The following is a 21,830-nucleotide window of genomic DNA, read 5'->3' as shown; positions in this document are numbered from 1 at the left end:
CTAACTATGTTTCAGGCATTGTTTTAATTATTTTACATGTATTTACTCCTCAAAACAACACTGTGAGAAGCCACTATGATAATTTTTGCAGCTGAGAAAGCTGAGGCCCAGAAAGTTTAAGTAACTTACCCAAGGTCATATAGCTAGTAAATAGAGAGGCTGGGGGTTGACGCTGAGCAGTATGGAACTGGAGTTCATGTGTTTAATAATTTTACTACACTGCCTCACAAAAAGTAGTAGAAAAATTAAATGAGAAAACATGCTATTTTCTCTTCCACTGCCTATGCTGTATATGAAAAGCCTGGTTATTTGAGCCTCGCGATCTAATCCATGGCCACCACCTCCCTAATGTCAGTATTTCTGATTTTCAGGCAAAGTCCCATGTCGCAAATATTTCACTTCTAGAAGACTATTCTGGGAAAACCAAATTAAAAACGGATGGCAGGGCTTCCCTGGTGGCTCAGTGGTTGAGAATCTGCCCGCCGATGCAGGGGACACGGGTTCGAGCCCTGGTCCGGGAAGATCCCACATGCCGCGGAGCAACTAGGCCCGTGAGCCACAACTACTGAGCCTGCGCGTCTGGAGCCTGTGCTCCACAACAAGAGAGGCCGCGACAGTGAGAGGCCCGCGCACCGCGATGAAGAGTGGCCTGCGCTCGCCGCAACTAGAGAAAGCCCTCGCACAGAAACGAAGACCCAACACAGTCAAAAATAAATAAATAAACAAACAAATAAACAAATAAATAAATAATTAAACAATTTTAAAAACCTGATGGCAAAGATGATAGCACATGTGACTACCCATACCTGACTGTGTAGATCCAGATGTGTGTGTGTGTGTTTTCAGACGTGTGCGTATGAGTCTAACCAGCAGTTTCAGATGTCAGCTGCTAGGCTTTCTACCCAGAAGCCTAAAATACAGCCTCTTATGGGGAAGGGTTTAAAAATAAGAAATCTGTATTCATACATATTTAGTATGTACACCTGGTTTTCCAGAATCTACTGTCTCTCCAGCAACTACTGTTCTACTGTCTCAGAGGTATCACCAGCAAACAAGCATGGATGGCCCAGTAACATCATGGAGTGATTCTCTGCTTCAGTCCTGGCATTTCACCTTCCATTTCATGCTCTGATAAAGAAGATCGTGATTATGATTTGTTCTCTGGCCTGCCATTTCTTTGAATTGTCAGGGTTTAGTAAGAGTTTTCCTTGGGCATTTCTTCTACCCAAAATGGCACGAAGGATGCCAAGCATGGGCTAAGCATGTCTCCTTTGGATGTGAATTTGGGGGTCTTATATAGTTGTACTCTGAATTGTTTCCTTAGGGATGGGGACACATTTTCACTGAGCCATTCCCTCCACCATTTAGTCTCCTCATCCTTATTCCACACCCTGACTAGATGACAAGTTCAGCTAATTTCCATAAAAGTTTTTCTGAGGGCAAATTTAACTGGCTACAATGAGAGCCAATCCCCCCCCAAATGCCCTAATCAGTGCAGAGTTTCAACCACTGATTAGAATTGTACTGTGTAGGACATCTAAGTGGTAATCTGACATAATAGTATGAAGAAACTGACACATCTCCAGGAACTTCTGACTTCCATGAGGCCAGGAAATACCACTATAATGGTGACTGAGTTTATAATACTGGGGCTTGGAGACCTCAAGGAATTGGGTCCCTTGCTCTTCTTGGTGTTTGGCGCTGTCTACCTGGCCACCATTTTTGGTAATCTCCTCCTTGTGATCCCGGTGAGCACTCAGCAGGGACTCCAGACACCAATGTACTTCTTTCTGGCAAACCTCTCATATCTGGAGGTCTGTTATACGTTGAATATCATGCCCAGTTGCTCATGGACTTGTTGAGAGAGAACAGAGTGATCTCCATGGTAGGTTGTATTATTCAGCTCTACTTCTTTGGGGCCCTAGGTAGCACTGAATGTTATCTTCTGGCAGTGTTGTCATATGACCAATACCTGTCTGCTGGCCTTTACACTATCCAACACTAATGCATGGAACCATATGCTTGGGGCTAGTGATTGGCTTATGGGTTAGTGGTTTCACAGTGGCAGCTGCATTCCAGGCTGCTATCCGGCTTGACCTTCTGTGGCGGCAATGAGATTGACCACTTCTTCTGTGACTTGAAGCCTCTGCAGAAGCTCTCCTGCTCAGATCCCCAGCTAGTCAACCTGGTCTGCATGAGTCTAACAGCAGTGGTGACTCTGGCCCCCTTTGGACTAATCCTAGCCTCCTACTGGAAGATTCTTTTCACAGTCTTGCATATACCTTTCATGACTGGTGGGCAGAAGGCATTCTCCACTTGTTCCTCTCATCTAGTGGTTGTGACTTTGTTTTACGGGACCTTGATGGTAGTCTGTGCTCTGCCCTTGGCTGGCCAGGTGCCAATTCTCAACAAAACCTTCTCCTTGCTCTATACTGTTGTCATTCCCATGTGTAACCGCCTTATCTACAGCCTCAAAAACAAAGATGTCGAGGAAGCACTGAGGAAGCTGAGGGTTTGTTCCTATAATGATGAGCTTCATTCAATCAACCAAAATGATGGCAGTCTGAAGGTCAAGGTACTCTCCCCATCCTCAGGGAACTCCCAGTCTGCTTAGTAAAACTTAGGATAGATTATAATCTTTATAACCTGAAATATTGGTTAATCTCCAAATCATCTATTTAGCTGACTTGGGGGAAAGGTTAGCAGATTTGTCTCGGTCTCCTTGAAGTGATCTAGTTCTCCTTGAGCATATTTTTACTGTGAGAAGGGAGGAGTATTTCCTAGTTGGTGGGAGGGGAGCCATTCTGGGATAGACAATAAATAATGCAGCATATAATCCCTTCAAAAGCTCAATCCTGGAGGTGACGGCAGGTGTGCTTTAGTTGTGTTCAGTTTCTTCTGTGTGTGTGTGTGTGTGTGTGCGTGTGTGTGTGTGCATGTGCATGAGTGTGATATAAATTAGACTGGGAGATCTTGGGGTTGGAGGAGGAGCGATAACTGTGCTACCCCGATAAGAATAAGAGAGCTCCCTAAATGAAGGGACCATATTTATTTGCTTAGCACTCAGGCAAGTGTTCTGGTAGTGAGGCTGACTGTGTTAAATGACTAATAATAATACTGCACCCGCACTTGACTTAGGACTAAGAAAGATAAAAGTGGAACCTAATAAAATATACAGAAGCTCACTAGAAGACTAGTTTTGGAGAAATGTGCATTAAGCACTTACAACAATTTGTTAGACATGTAGATTGCCTCAAGGCACTCGTTTCTGAGTTGAATTTTCTCTAACATTCATAGCTACTCACTGCGTTTTCATTTCTTTCTTTATGCTCCCCTCCCAGATCCTCCTTCTGCTATGTACCCGAGTTAGCCTTGGTGGCCTCACTTGTGCTTTTGTTTTATTTTTGTATCTGCTACCAGCTACCTAACATTATCAACGGATATATTCAAGCTACATTTCAAGAGAGAAGGGAAGCAAAAAGACTCTGCTAAGGGAGACAATCAAAAATATGCATTGAAACTAATATTATCCAGGCATCGTGTTAGGTGCTAGGAATAGAATAGTGAACAATGTAGATACAGCATCTGACCTCAAAGATATTACAGTCTGGTGGCCTTGGTATTCATATTGCTCAGATTATATATTTTTACACTGTTTGTAGACTATGTAGTTCTTGAAAGCACTGTCTATAAAGAGAATCTCTGCACATAAAATCCCAATATTTTAGTTACCTTAATTTTAAGAATAATTTCACAATTAATATGAAACAACATAATGTAAAAGACCTAACAAAGCATTTAGTAGAACGTATGAACAAACACAAAAGCTCAGAATGTCCCTTGCTTAGCTAAATGCACCCCCTCTTTTCCTTTAAGACCCAACTCAAGTATTATGTTCTCTCAGAACTCTCCCTGCTGTCTTCCTCATGTAATTTATTCCCCCCAGAAGCACTCTGTTCCCCTTTATTTGACAAGTAAGCATGCACTGCTCTTCACATTTTGTGTGCATGCCCTATCTTTCCAGTGAGATTGTAAACTCTCCCAGGACAGAGCTAGAAAGTCATTTCTAGCTGTACCCCCAAGTACCCAGCATAGTACACTTCACACAGTCAACATTTGATACTTGTCTTCACATGATCAAATCCAAGCTCCTCAGCGTGGGACTCAGAGTCTTCCATGACCCTGTTCCTGCTTCCTTTCGCAACCTCATCTCCCATCAAGCTCCATCTCACCATTTACCGTATCATACATTTGCATCCTCACTCCTCTCCTTTGCCTGAAAATTCCTGCCTATATTTGTTTTTCACCTGCTTAATGCCCCCATCATATTTTAACACTTGGATTCATCATCATCTTGACCAGGAAATCTTACCTGATTGTTTTCTCCCATCCAACACATTGAGTAAAGTGATACTCTCCTGTATCTCCGTGGGATTCATTGTGGACCTAGGGTTAAGCAGTAATCACATTATCTGGTGTTTTACCACTGAATTTTTAGTGCTTGGCATAGGAGATAGTCAATGACTAGTTGCTGAGTGAATAGCTGAATGGTTATATGTCTTCCTCCCTTACTAGATTACTATTATTTCCTTGACTTCAAGTACTACCTATACACTGATGATCCTCCATAATTTAATACTGTGATAAATGTTATAAAGGAAAAGCACAGGCTGCTAGGAAGGCATATAACAAGGGTACTGTGGTGCTCCAAGGACAAAGGACAATCCTGCCTGAAAAAGTGTCAGCGATACACACTCTATCAGACTCTTGTTGCCCTCCCCGCCATGTTGCGATGGTTATGAAATTCCCAAGTCCACCTGGGCGATGGGACATGTTTCTCTCTTGTCCCAAATAAGGAAAGGCATCTGCTCTGTCCCACTCCCACCCTACAGAAGGATGTTATATGTGCTTCGACCAATCAGAAAACGAATTTTTCACCTCGGACCATTCTTTTGTTCTCTGGCTATAAAAACTGACTAATAGCACATGTTCGGGGTCGGCTCTCTCAGACTACTAGGAAGTCAGCCCGCTGTTCTGGCAGTGACCATTCCATTTAATAAATTCCATCTTCTTTACATTCTGCCTTGTGTCTGGAAATTCTTTTCCAACCCACTTTCAGACCACAACAGGTACCTAATTTGGATTGGGTTGGAAATATCAGAGAAAACTTCTCTGATAAGGTAGGGCAGGATTTCAACAGAGGGACTAGATAACAGCAGGGTCCTGAAGTAGTAAAGACCTTAGAATATTTGGGGAACAGAGAAAGTGCTAATGTGGTTACAATGTAGTGATCAAAGAGAAGAACATCACAGAAGGGTCTAGAAAAGTAGGCAGGAACCAGATAATACCATGCCTCACTGCATTTCGCTGTGAGATTAGAACTCTTTGAATGATTTTTAGTAGAGTGACGGGATCCATTTTATGTTTTAAGATCATCTGGCTGCTATGTGGAAAATGACTTTTAATGGGAATGGAGAGCTAATAGACATTGAGAAACCAATTAGTACACTGTTACAATGTTACCAGTGAGAGACAATGGTGGTAAGGACTAGAAAAGTAGTGGCAGAGATGGGGAGAAATGAATTGAACTTAATATAGTCCGAGGTAGGAATTATAGAGTTTGGTAATGGGTTATAGAGGGAGGAATCAAAAATAACTTTTAGGTTACTGGTTTTGAATTGATTATGTGCTTGTGCCACTAGCTGAGATGAAAGAACCCTGGAATAGGACAAGGTTTGGGGGAGAAGAGAAATGATGAGATTAATCTTGTATAAGAATATACTTATATAGCAGTGGATGTTAAGTTGGTAGTTAAATATACTGGTCTGGAACTCAGAAGAGATATCTAGGCTAGAAATAAGAATTTAGAATCCATCAGCATGTAGATGGCATTTAAAATCATGGAAATGGGGGAAATCATGTAGAGAAACAATTTAGAGAGAGAAGAGAAAAGAGCCCAGAATGGGGCCCTGTGAATTCCATCATTTAGAGGTCACATAGAGGAAGAATAAGGATGAGGAAGGGATAGAGAGGTAGCAGGAAAACCATAAGCGTGTAGGCTCATTCAGGTAGAGAGAAGAGAGTGTTTTAAGGAAGAAAGCCTGGTAAACTATACTGAAGGCTGCTGAGAGGAGGCGTAATCTGAGGACAGAGAAGAGTCCATTGTATCTGATAACATGGAGGACATTGATGACCCCACTAAAAGAACTTTTGGTAGAGTGATGAGTGCAGAAGTCATACTGGAGTGAGAGAAACAAATAAATAAAAGGTGAAGGAATGAAGACACCATGTGTAGATAATGCTTTGGAGAAATCTGGTTCTGAAAGGAAATTGATTTGGTGAGATCTGGAACAAGGACCTTAAAGGAAGATGTTTGTTTTTACAGTGTGAAGTAATAGAAAATATGTTAATACTAGTAGGAAGAAGAATTTATTAGAAAGGGAGAAGTTGAAGATGCAGGAGACCAGAGGGATATAGTATTTTATGGTCCCTGAGAAGGCTGGAAGGTCCAAGGTCCAGTGCATATGTGAAGGGATTGTCCTCTGACCAAAGGAGTGACACTTATACTGTGACAAATATGTACTGAATACTTACTATGTGCTTGGTTTTGTTTTAAGTATTGAAATACTAGGGTTACGACAATGAATAAAGCATGCTCCCTGCTCTCATGCAGCTCACAGTTTGGTGAGAGACAAGTAAGTAAACAGAAAATTATAATTAGGTTGATTAATGCTATGATAAGTGTAGGGTCTTATGTCAGTGCTGGGGAGGGAGAGTCATTGTTATGGGTTGAATTTTGTCCCCCAAAGAAAGATACGTTGGAATCCTAATGCCCAGTATCTCAGAATGTGACCTTATTTGGAGATAGGGTCTTTACGAGGTAATCAAGTTAAAATGAGGTCATACAGGTGGGCCCTAATTCAATGTGACTGGTGGTCTTATAAAAAGGGGAAAGTTAGACAGAAAGACACGCACACAGGGAGAACACCACATGAAGATGAAGGCAGAGATGGGAATGATATGTCCATAAGCCAAGAAGCACCAAAGATTGCCAGCAAATAACCAGAAGCTAGGAGAGAGACATGGGACAGATTCTTCCTCACTGCCCTCAGAAGGAATCAATGCTGCCTTGATCTTGAACTTCTGGCTTCCAGAACTGTGAGAAAAAAATTCTGTTGTTTATTACACTCCATTTATGGTACTTTGTTATGGCAGCCCTAGCAAACTAATACAGGCACCCAAACCAATCTGAGGCAGGAGGTTGGCCAGGTTAAGGGAAGACTTCCCAGTGGAGGTGTTATCTGAGTTGAATCAAATAAGTAGATTGCATGGGTGGGGCCTGGAGAAGCCATTCCATGTAAAGTGATCATCATCTGCGATGGTTTGGAAGGGAAAGAGAGTGTGCATGTCCAAACTACTGCAAGAAATCCAACGTGACTGGATCTAGAATGTGTGGGCAATGGGGGTGACAACTGAGAACTGAGAAGCTGGAGCCAATTCATGAAGGGCCTTCTATTCCAAGCCAAGGAATTTGGACTTTATCCTGAAGTCAACACGTGGCCTTTAAATCTTCCTTCCCCTCCCCACTATTTACCTGCCCAACTCCATTTTTCCAGGAAGTCTTTTCTTACATCTATTGTGGAACTTCTCACACAGAAATATGAAAAACAACTTGCTTCTTGATCTCCTCAAATATGCAGCAAGCTCCTTGAAGGAAGGGACTATGTCTTATTTACTGAGATACACCCAGTGCCTGGCAAGTGCTTGACATACAGTAGTCTCTCAATAAATGGTTGTCTGTTGTGTTCCTAGGGACAGCATTGGGACTTCTTGGCTCTCTTTGGAATGGTATTCCAGGACACTCCATATTTTCTTTTACTCTTCTCTCCTCTTGCTTCCTCTCACTGATGACCCTCCATCAACCCTCCACACTTGATTCTCATTTCACTTCTCCACTTGGTTTTCTCTTTGGATCAAGGATCCTGAGAGCTTCTGGTGTGCTTCCCCCACCCCAAATCAGTACTTCCCACATCAGACAGCCTCTCATGCATCCAGGTTCCTACTGTCCCCAAGGGAGCCCGGTTCACACCATGCAGAGCCCTGCAGTCCAACCTTGTCACCTTACTCTGCCCCTAGTTCTGCCAGGACTAGTGCTTAACTTAGCCTAAGCTGGGTCATTAGGTCAGTGTCAAGGAAGTAGCTCTGGCCAGAATGGACCAAAGAACAGGTGCAGCTTTGGCAAGAGGATGCAGTTGAGGCTACAGGATGGGGCAATGGGCTTGCTGGGCAGGGTCAGATAATCCGAGCAATCTCTAACTGAGCCAAATTTGATCCATGGGACCTCCATTGAAAAAGGCAAAATAGGATACCAGAAAGGGAAACTAGGAACAATGATAATCAAGGCAAGATGCTGAGCAGAAGCCAAGTGTTCGCATCAGATTGAATTCATTTAAAAAATGTACATCTCCTCACATCTGCCCATTTCTACATGCATAAACACACCCCAACGTGAGCAAGTGCACACAAACACACACGCACACACCACAGACACAAAATGTTGACACACAGACCCATACCCACAGTGACAGAACCTAGTGTGACCTGCTTTGGTTGGCATATACTGTAACACCTGATCTGTCTGCAACTGGCTGGGAAGGAAGCTCTTTATACATGCAGGTATAATAGAAGCATAACTTGAAATAACAACGTCTTTAATTTGTCTCAGACAGATAGCTTTCTGTCTTATTATACCAAAATGAACCTGATACAACATTTTCTGGATGATCCCAAGCCATCTTTATGGGTACTCATTATTGGGGGCTGGGCTAAAACATAGGGTGTTGTTAGGAGCTATGTTAAAGTGTATTGAACTCTTTATCCCTCCACTAAATGGCCCCAGTGTAAACATTCTGTTTACATAGACACTCATATCATCCATACATGTGCACAGATATATATGGATATGAATATATACACACACACTATCTTTTTTTTTTTTTTTTTTTTTTTTTTTTTTTTTTTTTGTGGTATGCGGGCCTCACTGTTGTGGCCTCTCCCGTTGCGGAGCACAGGCTCCGGACGCACAGGCTCAGCGGCCATGGCTCACGGGCCCAGCCGCTCCGCGGCACGTGGGATCTTCCCGGACCGGGGCACGAACCCGCGTCCCCTGCATCGGCAGGCGGATTCTCAACCACTGCGCCACCAGGGAAGCCCACACACACTATCTTTCATATGTGTCTCCAAACAAGTTGCACATAAATCGTACTGTGTAGATACACACACAGTGCATTTACTTATAAGCAACATATGCACTCCCTGTAGCTAGGTTTGTAAGTGGCTCCATTTCTTATAGCCAATAGACTGCTTCTTTCGTCATTTTCCTTCCTTCCTTTGCACACTAATTTTTAGGATTAATGAGTTAGTGCAGCATTCACAGCAGAGTTGGTGGTTTTAATCGGTCGCACATGACTCAGTTAAAGAAGGCATTTTAACTACAGAGAACTTCACTGGGAGATGGGCTCACGGGGAGTTATTAGAAGCAAGTGCATAACAGCTCCTTGGGAGGCCACTATTTTGCACTTTTCTCCCCCCAGAAAGCATGTTTATTATTGGTAACAAGGTGAGAGGAAATTCCCTGATTTCATTAGAAACCTGGAAACATAACTTTTCCTTACCAATATCTTCCTTTCTTGCTGGAACATATTTCTTCTGGAAGATGGTATGGCAAAATGGCCAGCCCCAAGTATCCTTTTTGTCTAATAAACTCTCTGGAGCTCCAGGACTTATCCCTGGAGAATACCCCCCCCCACCACCACACACAGATGCAGCAAAACAGCCACCTCATTAACTCAAAGTTGTAAATAACTGGGACACCACCTACTCCGGTAATATTCACATGTGTGACACCTCATGGAGGGGAGAGAAAAGGTTTCATGAACATTTCACCAACATCTGCTTTATTTACATATAAATAATGGGCTTATTACAAACCCTTATCTGTTCATTGAAGCCAGGCTGGCAGAACCTAGTGTGACATGCCTTGGTTGGCAGATACCTTAACACCTGATCTGTTTGGCATTGGTTGGCAAGGAAATGTTTGCAAGTGCATGTTTCACATAATAGAAGTGTACTTGCAGTGGCCAAGTCCTTTTCATTATAATTGTTTCAAATGGATGTCTCTATATTTTTAAAATTGATTTACAATTAACGTATAATATTATATTAGTTTCAGCAGTACAGCATAGTGATTTGATATTTTTATACATTATGAAATGATCACCTCAATGAGACCAGTTGCCCTCCATCACCATACAAAGTTGTTATAATATTACTGACTCTATTCCCTACGTGTACATTACATCCCCAAGACATGTTGATTTTAAAGCTGAAGTTTGTATCTCTTAATCCCCATCACCTATTTTGTCCATCCCTGTTTTTTCATGCCAAGTGAACCTGACACAATTTTCCCTTTTCAGGTTGATTCCAGGTCATTTTATGGACACTAATAATTGAGTTGGGCTGGGATGTAAGGTGTATCCTTAGTGTGTCAGACCGTTTAATCATCCAATAAATGGCCCCAGGTTGTCTATTTTTTAAGAAGCATCCTCTCTTCATTCTAAAGTTTTTGCTTGCTGATTAAATTGTTTATGCCTCCAGTAGCCCTTTGACATCTTCTGTTCTATCCTAGGCTCAGAAACCATGCTGAGTTACAAGTGTGTATAAAGTAAGACTGAAAGCCTTAGGAGTTTTTCTTTAAGTACTCTGCATGACTTTTTTATTTTTCTGCATGACTTTTGATGTATAGATTTTATATTATCTCTTTTGGCTGCTCTAAAGTTTTTAAAGGTTAATTTTTAGACTTTAGCTCTGAGAGTACTAGACAATTATGGTTTCTAGGAAGGGAACCTTCAGATAGGTGATATATCATTGTACTTAGGGTTAATATAGATAAAGTAAACCTCATTAATTTGGATGTCACTAATTCCTAATATGGGACTGCCTTATTTATAAACTAGGTTTGGAGTTTACTATTTCACCAGCTACAAAAAGAAAGGAGAGGGTTGGTGGTAAATTAATACCTTAAACAGAACCACATAGGTAATGCAAGTTTCATTTTCACATGAAACCTGACTATATTTATCTATTTATTAATATGGATCCCATTAAGCCATCTACTTGGAAATACAATTCACTGTGTATATTTGGAAGTAACAATAACAAACAACAAGACCTCAGTTAATCAATCCATTGAGAAGGAAGTTCATTTGAATAAAGTGAGCCTGGTATACAGAGACATAAGAGAATTAATGGAAGCTCTCAGTCCTTAGTTAGTGGTAGTGGCAGATGAAGAAAAGAGAGAGCCAAGACCATTTTAGTGGGGAAGTTAAAGGTCTGCAGTGACTTTAGCTCAAGAATAACTGGTGTGGGGTCATGTCCCAAGGAAACAGAAATATATCCCACAAGCCTGAGAGAGTCTTAGCCTCCCCTTAGAGCATGGCTGGAATGGAATATGTTTCTGACATTACTCTGTGAAGCAAGTTTCTGAACAAGAAGAGTCAATATTAGTGGAGGCATTGCTTTACAGTCTTGAAAGATATTCTGACTTTTCACTAAGTCAGACTGGTCTTCCCACCAATTAATAATAGAGAGCTTAATATGTGTTAGGTATCAAGCTAAGTGTTTTACATATATTATTTCATTTAAGCCTTGTGAACTTTGCAGGTAGACATTATTTTCATTGTATAAATGAGGAAACTGCAATTCGTTGAAAGGGATTCACTTAACCAAGGTAGAGGATGGTCAAATTAGGTTTCAAACCCAGTTCTAACTCCACGGCCTGCTATCTTAATCACTATCATATACTGTAGTTCCTCAAGAGATAGGATAAGACAAATATTCTAGGGTGCTATAACAGGTACATGTCAGTAACTAAGCTGAGACTCAGGGACCCTATTAAGCCCTACTCACCTACCTTCAAGTCCATGGGGCAATGACCTTCAGCTAGTTCTGGCTGGGATGATGATTACAAAATATATGAAAGAGAAAGGACAACGTAAGTGTCCTAATTTCTAAAATAATCATCCTTGAGTCTACCTCTATACAATCCAAAAAGAAGTTGTTACTCAATGTTTGAAACTGTGACCAAGGTCAAACGGGAACCATGTTTTAACTTTCAGGAACAAAATTGTCAACATCAGCTAATCAGTCTTGCACTAGTTAGCACTGGTAGTGAAATGCATGCTATTTTCATGTCACTGAAAAAATGAGTGGCTATTGTGTAGAGCAAAGGATCAATATTGATACTGTGTGAAACAAATTTGCAAGTAAGATACTTTATGTGTTAAGAGATACTTATGAGGGGATGAATAGAATCAAGAGCAAGAATTGGTTCAGGAATGATGTCCATGCTGATGTACGAATTGATCATCTAGTCATCGAAATGACCCCAATGGAAATATTGAAAAGGTCAAAGATTTGCTTTGTTAAATGTCTTAATGCCTTGCAATTATAAGAATAATGGCTGGGAATCCAATTTGGGTGAAGAAGCTAACTTGTTCTGGAAGAAACACTAAACACAAGGAAGTTTCTGAAAAGATATCAGTGCATTTTGAGTGATGAATGAAAACAGGAAGGACTTGACATTTGTTTTGAACTTTCAAGGGAAGTTGGACAAAGCAAGGTGTTCTCAAGAAGAATAGTAACCAGGGTGGAAGATGGCTTTTCTAGTATATCCGAGGAGTAAAAGTGTTAGAAACCTCAGAAGCAAATTCAGCATGCCAGAGACCCCAAAAGGGTACAGGATCCAACTAAACATGAGGATAACTATTCTGCCAACGATGATGCTATTCTGCTAACAATGATTATACTGTCCATGTAGAATTCAATTCTCGAAGGCAGGCAGTCAGGCTAACAGGATAGTCATTCTAAAGTACTACTAGAATTATGTGACTGGCTTCTTCAACCACAACAGTGCTGTGGTTGACAAGTTTTACAATTTTGGTTGTGCCTAAGAACATTTGAAAATCCCTGTGAGTTTAGCTGTGTCCTAGGCTCTTGGAACAATTTTAGTTTTGCACAGGGGAAATATTAGAAATTCAGTCTTACTCTGACTTTTTCACCCCATAAATTTATTGGGGTCTTGCTTAATTTCCTATAACTTCCTCTAGAATCCAAATCTCTTATTTGGTTCCCCAATTGATAATACATTTTCCCTAAGAGGAGGGTACTGATTTCCCTCTCTTCAGGCCTTTCTAATTCTTACTTTAATACTACGCTTCTATCTGCTCTTGGAACTCCTGGATTCCTTCTACCTATGTCTTGTGTTGACCTCTACTATTGCCACTTCCAGGTCTCCCTGACATTTTGGTCACCTCCTTAATTTTTTTTCATAATACTTAGGCCCTTTTTAGAGCTAATATAATCCCTGATGGCTTATCTGATCTTTAGGTCCTGGCCATCTCTGATTTGACCCATGAGCCTGGACAACATTTAATGGCTCATAACTTTAAGAATGACAGTTAAAGAATTCAACCTATCTATTGAGATGATCACATGGTATTTTTATTCTTCAATTTGTTAATATGGGGTGTCACATTGATTGATTTGCATATATTGAAGAATCCTTGCATCCCTGGGATAAACCCCACTTGACCATGGTGTATGATCCTTTTCATGTGTTGTTGGATTCAATTTACAAGTATTTTGTTGAGGATTTTTGCATCTATGTTCATCAGTGATATTAGCCTGTAATTTTCTTTTTTGCGTGTGATATCTTTGTCTGGTTTTGGTATCAGGGTGATGGTGGCCTCGTAGAATGAGTTTGGAAGTGTTCCTCCCTCTGCAATTTTTTGGAAGAGTTTGAGAATGATAGGAGTTAGCTCTTCTCTAAACGTTTGATAGAATTTGCCTGTGAAGCCTGGACTTTTGCTTGTTGGAAGACCTTTAATCATATTTTCAATTTTATTACTTGTGATTGGTCTGTTCATATTTTCAATTTCTTCCTGGTTCAGTCTTGGAAGGTTGTACTTTTCTAAGAATGTGTCCATTTTTTCCAGATTGTCCATATTATTGTCATATAGTTGCTTGTAGTAGTCTCTTATGATCCTTCGTATTTCTGCAGTGTCAGTTTTAACTTCTCCTTTTTCATTTCTAATTTTATTGATCTGAGTCCTCTCCTTATTTTTCTTGATGAGTCTGGCTAAAGTTTTATCAATTTTGTTTATCTTCTCAAAGAACCAACTTTTAGTTCCCTTGATCTTTGCTATAGTTTTTTCAACACCCATTTATGATAAAAAAACTCTCCAGAAAGTGAGCATAGAGGGAACCTGTGCTCATCATAATAAAGCCCATATATGACAAACCCACAGCCAACATCACTCTTAATGGTGAAAAACTGAAAGCATTTCCTCTAAGATCAGGAACAAGACAAAGGTGTCCACTCTCGCCACTATTATTCAACATAATTTTGGAAGTCCTAGCCATGGCAGTCAGAGAAGAAAAAGAAATAAAAGGAATACAAATTGAAAAAGAAGTAAAACTGTCACTGTTTGCAGATGACATGATACTATACAAAGAAAATCCTAAAGATGCCACCAGAAAACTACGAGAGCTAATCAATGAATTTAGTAAAGTTGCAGGCTACAAACTTAATACACAGAAATCTCTCGCATTCCTATACACTAACAATGAAAGATCAGAAAGAGAAATTAAGAAAACAATCCCATTTATCACTACAACAAAAAAATAACATACCTAAGGATAAACCTATCTAAGGATGAAAAAGACCTGTATGCAGAAAACTATAAGACACTCTTGAAAGAAATCAAAGATGACACAAACAGATGGAGAGATATACCATATTCACGGATTAAAAGAATCAATGTTGTGAATATGACTATACTACCCAAAGCAATCTACAGATTCAGTTCAATCTCTATCAAATTACCAATGAGATTTTTCACAGAATTAGAGCAAAATTTTTACAATTTGTAGGGAAACACAAAGGACCCTGAATAGCCAAAGCAATCTTGAGAAAGAAAAATGGAGCTGGAGGAATCAGGCTCCCTGACTTCAGACTATATTACAAAGCTACAGTAATGAAGACAGTATGGTACTGGCACAAAAACAGAAATAAAGATCAATGGAACAGGATAGAAAGCCCAGAGATAAACTCACGCACCTATGGTCACCTAATCTATGACAAAGGAAGCCAGAATATACAATGGAGAAAAGACAGCCTCTTCAATAAGTGGTGCTGAGAAAACTGGACAGCTACATGTAAAAGAATGAAATTAGAATAGTCCCTAATACCATACACACAAAAAAACCTCCAAATGGATTAAAGACCTAAATGTAAGGACAGACACTATAAAACTCTTAGAGAAACACCTAGGCAGAACACTCTTTGAAATAAATTTCAACAAGATCTTTTTCGACCCACCTCTGAGAGTAATGAAAATAAAAACAAAAATAAACAAATGGGACCTAATTCAACTTAAAATCTTTTGCACAGCAAAGGAAACCATAAACCATACGAAAAGACAACCCTCAGAATGGGAGAAAGTATTTGCAAATGAAGCAACTGACAGGGGATTAATTTCCAAAATATACAAAGAGCTCATGCAGCTCAATATTAAAAAAAAACCCAACCCAATCCAAAAATTGGCAGAAGACCTAAATAGACATTCCTCCAAAGAAGACATACAGATGGCCAACAAACCCATGAAAAGATGTTCAACATCACTAATTATTAGAAAAATGCAAATCAAAACTACAATGAGGTATCACCTCACACCAGTCAGAATGGCCATCATCAAAATGTCTACAAACAATAAATGCTGGAGAGGGTGTGGAGAAAAGGGAACCCTGTTGCACCATTGGTGGGAATGTAAATTGATACAGCCACTATGGAGAACAGTATGGAGGTTCCTTAAAAAACTACAAATAGAACTACCATACGACCCAGCAATCCCACTACTGGGCATATACCCTGAGAAAACCATAATTCAAAAAGAGTCATGGACCACAGTGTTCATTGCAGGTCTATTTACAATAGCCAGGAGATGGAAGCAACCTAAGTGTCCATCATCGGATGAATGCATAAAGATGATGTGGCACATATATACAATGGAATATTACTCAGCCATAAAAAGTAACAAAATTGAGTTATTTGTAGTGAGGTAGATGGACCTAGAGTCTGTCACACAGAGTGAAGTAAGTCAGAAAGAGGAAAACAAACATTGTATATTAGCACATATATGTGGCATATAGAAAAATGGTATAAATGATTTGCAAAGCAGAAATAGAGACCCAGAAGTAGAGAAAAAAAACATATGGATACCATGGGGGAAGGGGGGAGTGATGAATTGGGAGATTGGGATTGACATATATACACTATTGATACTATGTATAAAATAGATATCTAATGAGAACCTACTGTATAGCACAGAGAACTCTACTCAATGCTCTGTGGTGACCTAAGTGGGAAGGAAATCCAAAAAATAGGGGATATATGTATATGTATAGCTGATTCACTTTTCTGTACAGCAGAAACCAACACAACATAGTAAAGCAGCTATACTCCAATAAAAATTAATAAAAACAAAAAAACCAAAAAAGAATTCAACTTATATGTTTTTTTTCTTTTTTAAAATTAATTTTTATTGTGAAGGGGATAACTCATTTGCATATAAAAATTCTGATGGGTTTTTCACATAATCCCTCCTATTACTTTACTAGTACTCTGAAACACTGTTTTATATCAGCTTTATTAAACCCTAATCTTGACCAGCTAGAAGAGTAGTGATACCAGACATCATGTCCCCACATTTTGCTTGTGTCTTCATTCATATTTATGCTGTGAATGATCTTGCACTACAGATGAAGTTGGGCATAGAAGTTATACTTGAAGAATCTATAGAGCTTGAGAAACTGAAGAAACAGAGAATGGGTTAAAGTTTAGAAACAGTGGAATGGCCTAGATATTGTTTGTCTCTATTCTTAACCTTTCAATTCCACTCTGAACCCCAGTTCATTTGCCTGGGTTCTTGATACTTGTCTATCTCTTGGCAGTCCTCTACTCTTAAGTTACTGAAATCCATCTCTAATTCCTTTCTCTGGAGTTCTACTTCCAGATATAATGCTCTGGAACACAATTATAACCTTTCACAATTAGTGCCATTGCCGTGAGAGTCATGCAGCCTTCCCCACATCCTAGCCTAACCCCCTTGTATAGAAAAGCTAATGCGGATGGGTTCCTAGTGTTGAGGCAGGTACTGATGGCAAGCTTCCTTTAGGGTGAGACTGAAGCCCATGTTGTTCCTTCTTGCCCCTGACTTGCCCATTCCTGATTTCTTCTCCCTCTTTCCTGAGCAGCCACTGAGGTACCAGCAAGACATCTGGCCAAAACAGTGAGGGTTAAGATATAAACTGAAGCTGGATCTCTTCTAACCTAGTATGACAGTTTGTACTGATCAGGTTAATGAGGATAATTTCTCTTTGGCTTGTACAGAGACATGAAAATGTAATCTGATCTGCTATTAATTACTCTGTCCAATCATTAACATAATGTTTCACTGAAAAGAGAAAAACTATTCACACTGCAGAAGCAGTGTATCAACCAAAGCACCATAATAAAAAAAAAATGTTGCCTTTTGTGTTCAGTAGGCAAGCTGTACTATCACTGTGAGCAGGACATGCACTTTGACATATTTCTCACCAGTAGGGATGAGCTGTCCTGAGCCATACACCCTCGTCCAGTTCCCTCAGGGGAATTATACACATTTGTGTGATGATTGTCAGGGAATAGGGAGGTACACTGTGGTCTTGGGAACAGAGTGAAACTAACTGGGCCACAGAGAGATTAAATAACTGTATCTTGAGTGAGAGCAACATAATGCTTTATCAAATACATGAAATAACTTTAGATGGCTCTTTTGTATTCTTTTATTAACAAGTATGTATCGAACAATTATTCCTTGTTAAGCTCTGTGGGTACTAGGGATGTAGTGTTCAAACAAAACAGACACAGATCCTGCCTTTGTGAAGTTTATAATCCAGGTAGAGGATATATATCTGTATCTATCTATATTATATATCATGCAGAATATTCAAATGCAGTTATGAGAAATTTATAATGAAAGAGTGGAAAAGCTAGGGTGCTTGAAGAGCATATGATAAAGAGACTGGGTGGAACCCAAAGAATGAGCCAGGTGAAAAGTGGAGTAAGGAAGGGGAGAAAGAACAGCATGTGTGAAAGTTTTGAGGAGGCAAACAGGTCTGAAGAACTTAAAGACATCCAGGAAGGAAAGGAGTTCAGAGAGCAAACAAGCAACAAAAGATGAGACTGGAGATTGAGACAAGTGGTATATCATTTTTTGGCCATGAACAGGCTCTAGGTGGGCTACAGGTGTTCTTGGATGTTGACAGGTAATGTTGGTTACTTCCATGGGGCATTTGGACTTTATTAACAGCAATGGGAAGTAGTTGAAGGTTTCTAAGCTCAGTTGACCTATATATAACTAGTAAATAATAAAAAAAAAATTCCCAATGGCCAATGCACTAAACAAAACCCTCAACATATATCAAAAACCTGGGTTCAAGAACAAAAAGAAAAAGATGTATGGATAGAGCAGATGAAGCATTTCCACCCTGCATCTGCACAGAAGGCTAGGCAGAACCCCCGAGAGGCTGAAAAGTAATTACACTTCTGCACTGGATTCATGTCTTAACCACAAGGAGTGTGTTCTGCAGGCTCCATTTCCTAATTGAGGGTAATTACAAGAAGTTAAAGCTAGATTAGAGACAATTAGACCCTATACAAGAGGGAACTCTGTGGGTGATCAGGAAGAGAGTAGGAAGAACCAGCTGGGAAAGTGTTTCCCAAACTGCTTGGCATTCTTTGACTCATATTGTAGGAGGAGTTTTTTTGGGGGGAGGGAGTCTATCTGTGCTCCTGGTGGTGCCCACCTGGAGGGTAGGCAGGTGAAATGAGGTAAAACACACACACACACACACACACACACACACACACACACACACACACACATCACTGACAGTGAGTCAAGATTACTTTTTCCTCAATCCAAGGCTGCTTCATAGGCCGGAAGCCAATAAATGGAAACAAAGAGGAAAGGAAGGTGAGAGTCCCATTAGAGTTCGATTGAAGACGTCTTATTTGGGCAACTATTTTTTGTCCCACTCTAGATCTAGATACTATGGAAGAGACATGGTGAACATATGATCTTCCCTTTAAGGAGTTTCCAACTCTATCTGAGAAGTTTGGTGTGGCTAGAGCACAAAGGGGGAGAAGGAGATTGGTGAGGGGAGAGGCCAAGAGGTGGCCACAAGTCAGGCTGAGGATGTCTGATTCCATCCCAGGCGCACTGGAGAATCACGGAGAGTGATAAACAGGGAAATAATAGGGTCAGTTTGGGGTTTTAGGAAGATACATCTGCCACTGTGGGGAGGGTGGATGAGGGGACGTGGCAAGGAGCAAGGTTGTGGCGCTCAGTGAGAGCTGCCTGTGGAGGGAGATGGGGGTGTCTATGACCACGAGGAGGAAACTTAGGAGGAGAGGCCAGTGTAGGCAGAAAAAAAAGTGACTTATTTTATCTCTTCATCCACCAAACTTCCATTGCTTTGGTAAGTCATTGATTCATTCAATCAACAAATAATGATTTTGCATCTGTGCAGAGCACCATGCTAGGGGACATTAAGAGTAATAAGGATGATGTGATTCCAGTCTTCAAGGGTCTTGATTAACTACCTTTTCAAGTGAGTAGAACAGTCAATAGCTTCTCTAGGATTTTAGAGATTGCTCTGATCAGTGGAGAGGCAGATGATCTAAGAAACCACAGAAGGTGGGGTGAATGTGCATGAACCCTGAGGAGAGGAACAGTGAAAGGCACCTAAGTTTGGATGGGAAGGGTATGGTGACTAGGCGCGTATGTAGGTGTGTGTGTGTGTGTGTGTGTGTGTGTGTGTGTGTGTGTGTGTGTGTGTGTACACATGGGCACACTGGGCACGTGCATATAATGAAACCAAAGACCTTAACACCAACAGGTGTTTCTATAACACACGTACAGAAAGAGAGAGACAGGGACAAAGACAGAGAGATGGACTTTTGTGTCAAACAAATTTGGGTCTTTTGCATTTTCCCCTAAAAGGCCTGGTAGAATAGCCCGAGGGAGTCACTTGTCTGGCAAACTTAATTTTACCATTGCAAGTATTAACCTGGTATTCCCAGGGGCTTTAGGCTATTGGACCTCAGGGATGGTCCCTGCCCTGTTGGCTATTTCTCTGGAAGGAGGTAGCAGCAGTGGTCTGAGCCCCCAAGTACAAAGCCTAGTGCTTGGCTTCCTTCACAGAAGCCCAGGCTGATCTGTGGAAAAAGACTCCCTGTGGATGGTGAGGGCCATTAGGTCCTTTTAGCATAAACCCACTGACTCATACGCCTCCTCCCTGCCTTTTTCACATCCTTGTTTCTCAAGCTATACGTGATGGGGTTGACCACGGGAGTGACCATGGTATAGAACAGGGGGAAGGTCTTGTTCGGGGCAACAGCCTGGGGTGCTGTGGGAATGGCAAACACTGTTCCCAGTGTTCCATAGTACAGAGTGACCACTATGAGGTGGAAAGAGCGGGTGGAGAAGGTCCATTGCTTTCCTGCAGCTGATGGAATCCTGAGGACAGCAGCAACAATGTGGATATAGGAGGCTCCAGTGAGTAGGAAGGGCACCATAGTGACAAAGGAGGCCAGTAGGAAAGTGGCTTCCTCCACTGTCTCAGTATCAGAACAGACCAGCTCCAGCACAGGGGCCGGGTCACAGAAGAAATGGTCAAACGTATAGGTTGGACAGAAGGGCAGCTGGAAAGTCATGGTGACAGTGACCATAGGGGTTAGGAACTCACCCAGCCAAGACCCACCTGCAAGCAGGATACGTGTGTGGAGGTTCATGAGGGATGGGTACTGGAGGGGGCTGCAGATAGCAAAGTAGCGGTCATAAGACATGGCTGCCAAAAGAAAGCGCTCAGCTACTGCCGTGGAAACGAAGAAGTAAAACTGGACCACACATCCTACAAAAGAAATCACCTGGGGACCTGAGAGATGGGTCTGCAGCATCTTAGGGGCAATGGAGGTAGTGTGCCAGATCTCAAAGAAGGAGAAATTGGACAGAAAGAAGTACATGGGGTTTTGGATGCTGCAATCAAGGGAAAGGACTGTAATGATAAGAATGTTCCCGAGCAAGGTCACTACATAGATTCCCAGAAATATCCCCAAAAGAAAAAAACTGTAACCCACGGAGACTCCCAAATCCCAGGAGGAGAAATTCTTTGAGAATGGTCAGATTACCCATATCTGTGACATTCTTGCATTAGATCTGAGGAAAGGAGAGAAATATAGCCAGTTGGAAAAAGAGCCATGCTACTGGAGGGGGACAACGGTACCAGATATGCCATATATTATAAAACTCAAAGACCCTGTCTCTTCTCCTCTGGAATAAATTTTCTGTTTTGTTCTACTAGCTGTATTTACCTAATAGTTATAGTGAAATCAGAAGCTATGCCTTGGAGAGTTAACAGAGAGGGTGTCTCCTTTGCTGTTTTCCACTCTTTTTCTTGACATAACCTGTGATGAATCTACCTTTGGGATTCCCACAGTGGGAGGCAAACACCTCTTAATGGGGACATGGCGCAGAAGCTTCTCTGAACTTCTGAAACTCAGCTTTTAAGACTCAATGGAAATGTGAGTCCAAAATGATAAAATAGCATTAGAATTCTCACCACCCTATCTCCCCCCGAAGCCCTAAGTCAGGGTGGGTTTCACCAGG

The 21,830-nt window shown here is 41.0% G+C and overlaps 1 protein-coding gene across 1 annotated transcript; it reads right to left on the bottom strand.

Moving 5' to 3' along the window:
* Positions 1-20,416: 20,416 nt before the first annotated feature.
* On the bottom strand, positions 20,417-21,356 carry LOC131747884 (olfactory receptor 10A2-like). The gene is given in 2 exon segments (XM_059049951.1): positions 20,417-21,289; positions 21,291-21,356. Coding segments are annotated over 2 exon segments (939 nt in total).
* Between the last annotated feature and the right edge of the window lie 474 nt (positions 21,357-21,830).

The sequence above is a fragment of the Kogia breviceps genome, chromosome X, assembly GCF_026419965.1.
Source record: "Kogia breviceps isolate mKogBre1 chromosome X, mKogBre1 haplotype 1, whole genome shotgun sequence".
NCBI classification, from domain to species: Eukaryota; Metazoa; Chordata; class Mammalia; order Artiodactyla; family Physeteridae; genus Kogia; species Kogia breviceps.
This window is presented reverse-complemented; position numbering and strand designations above follow the sequence as displayed.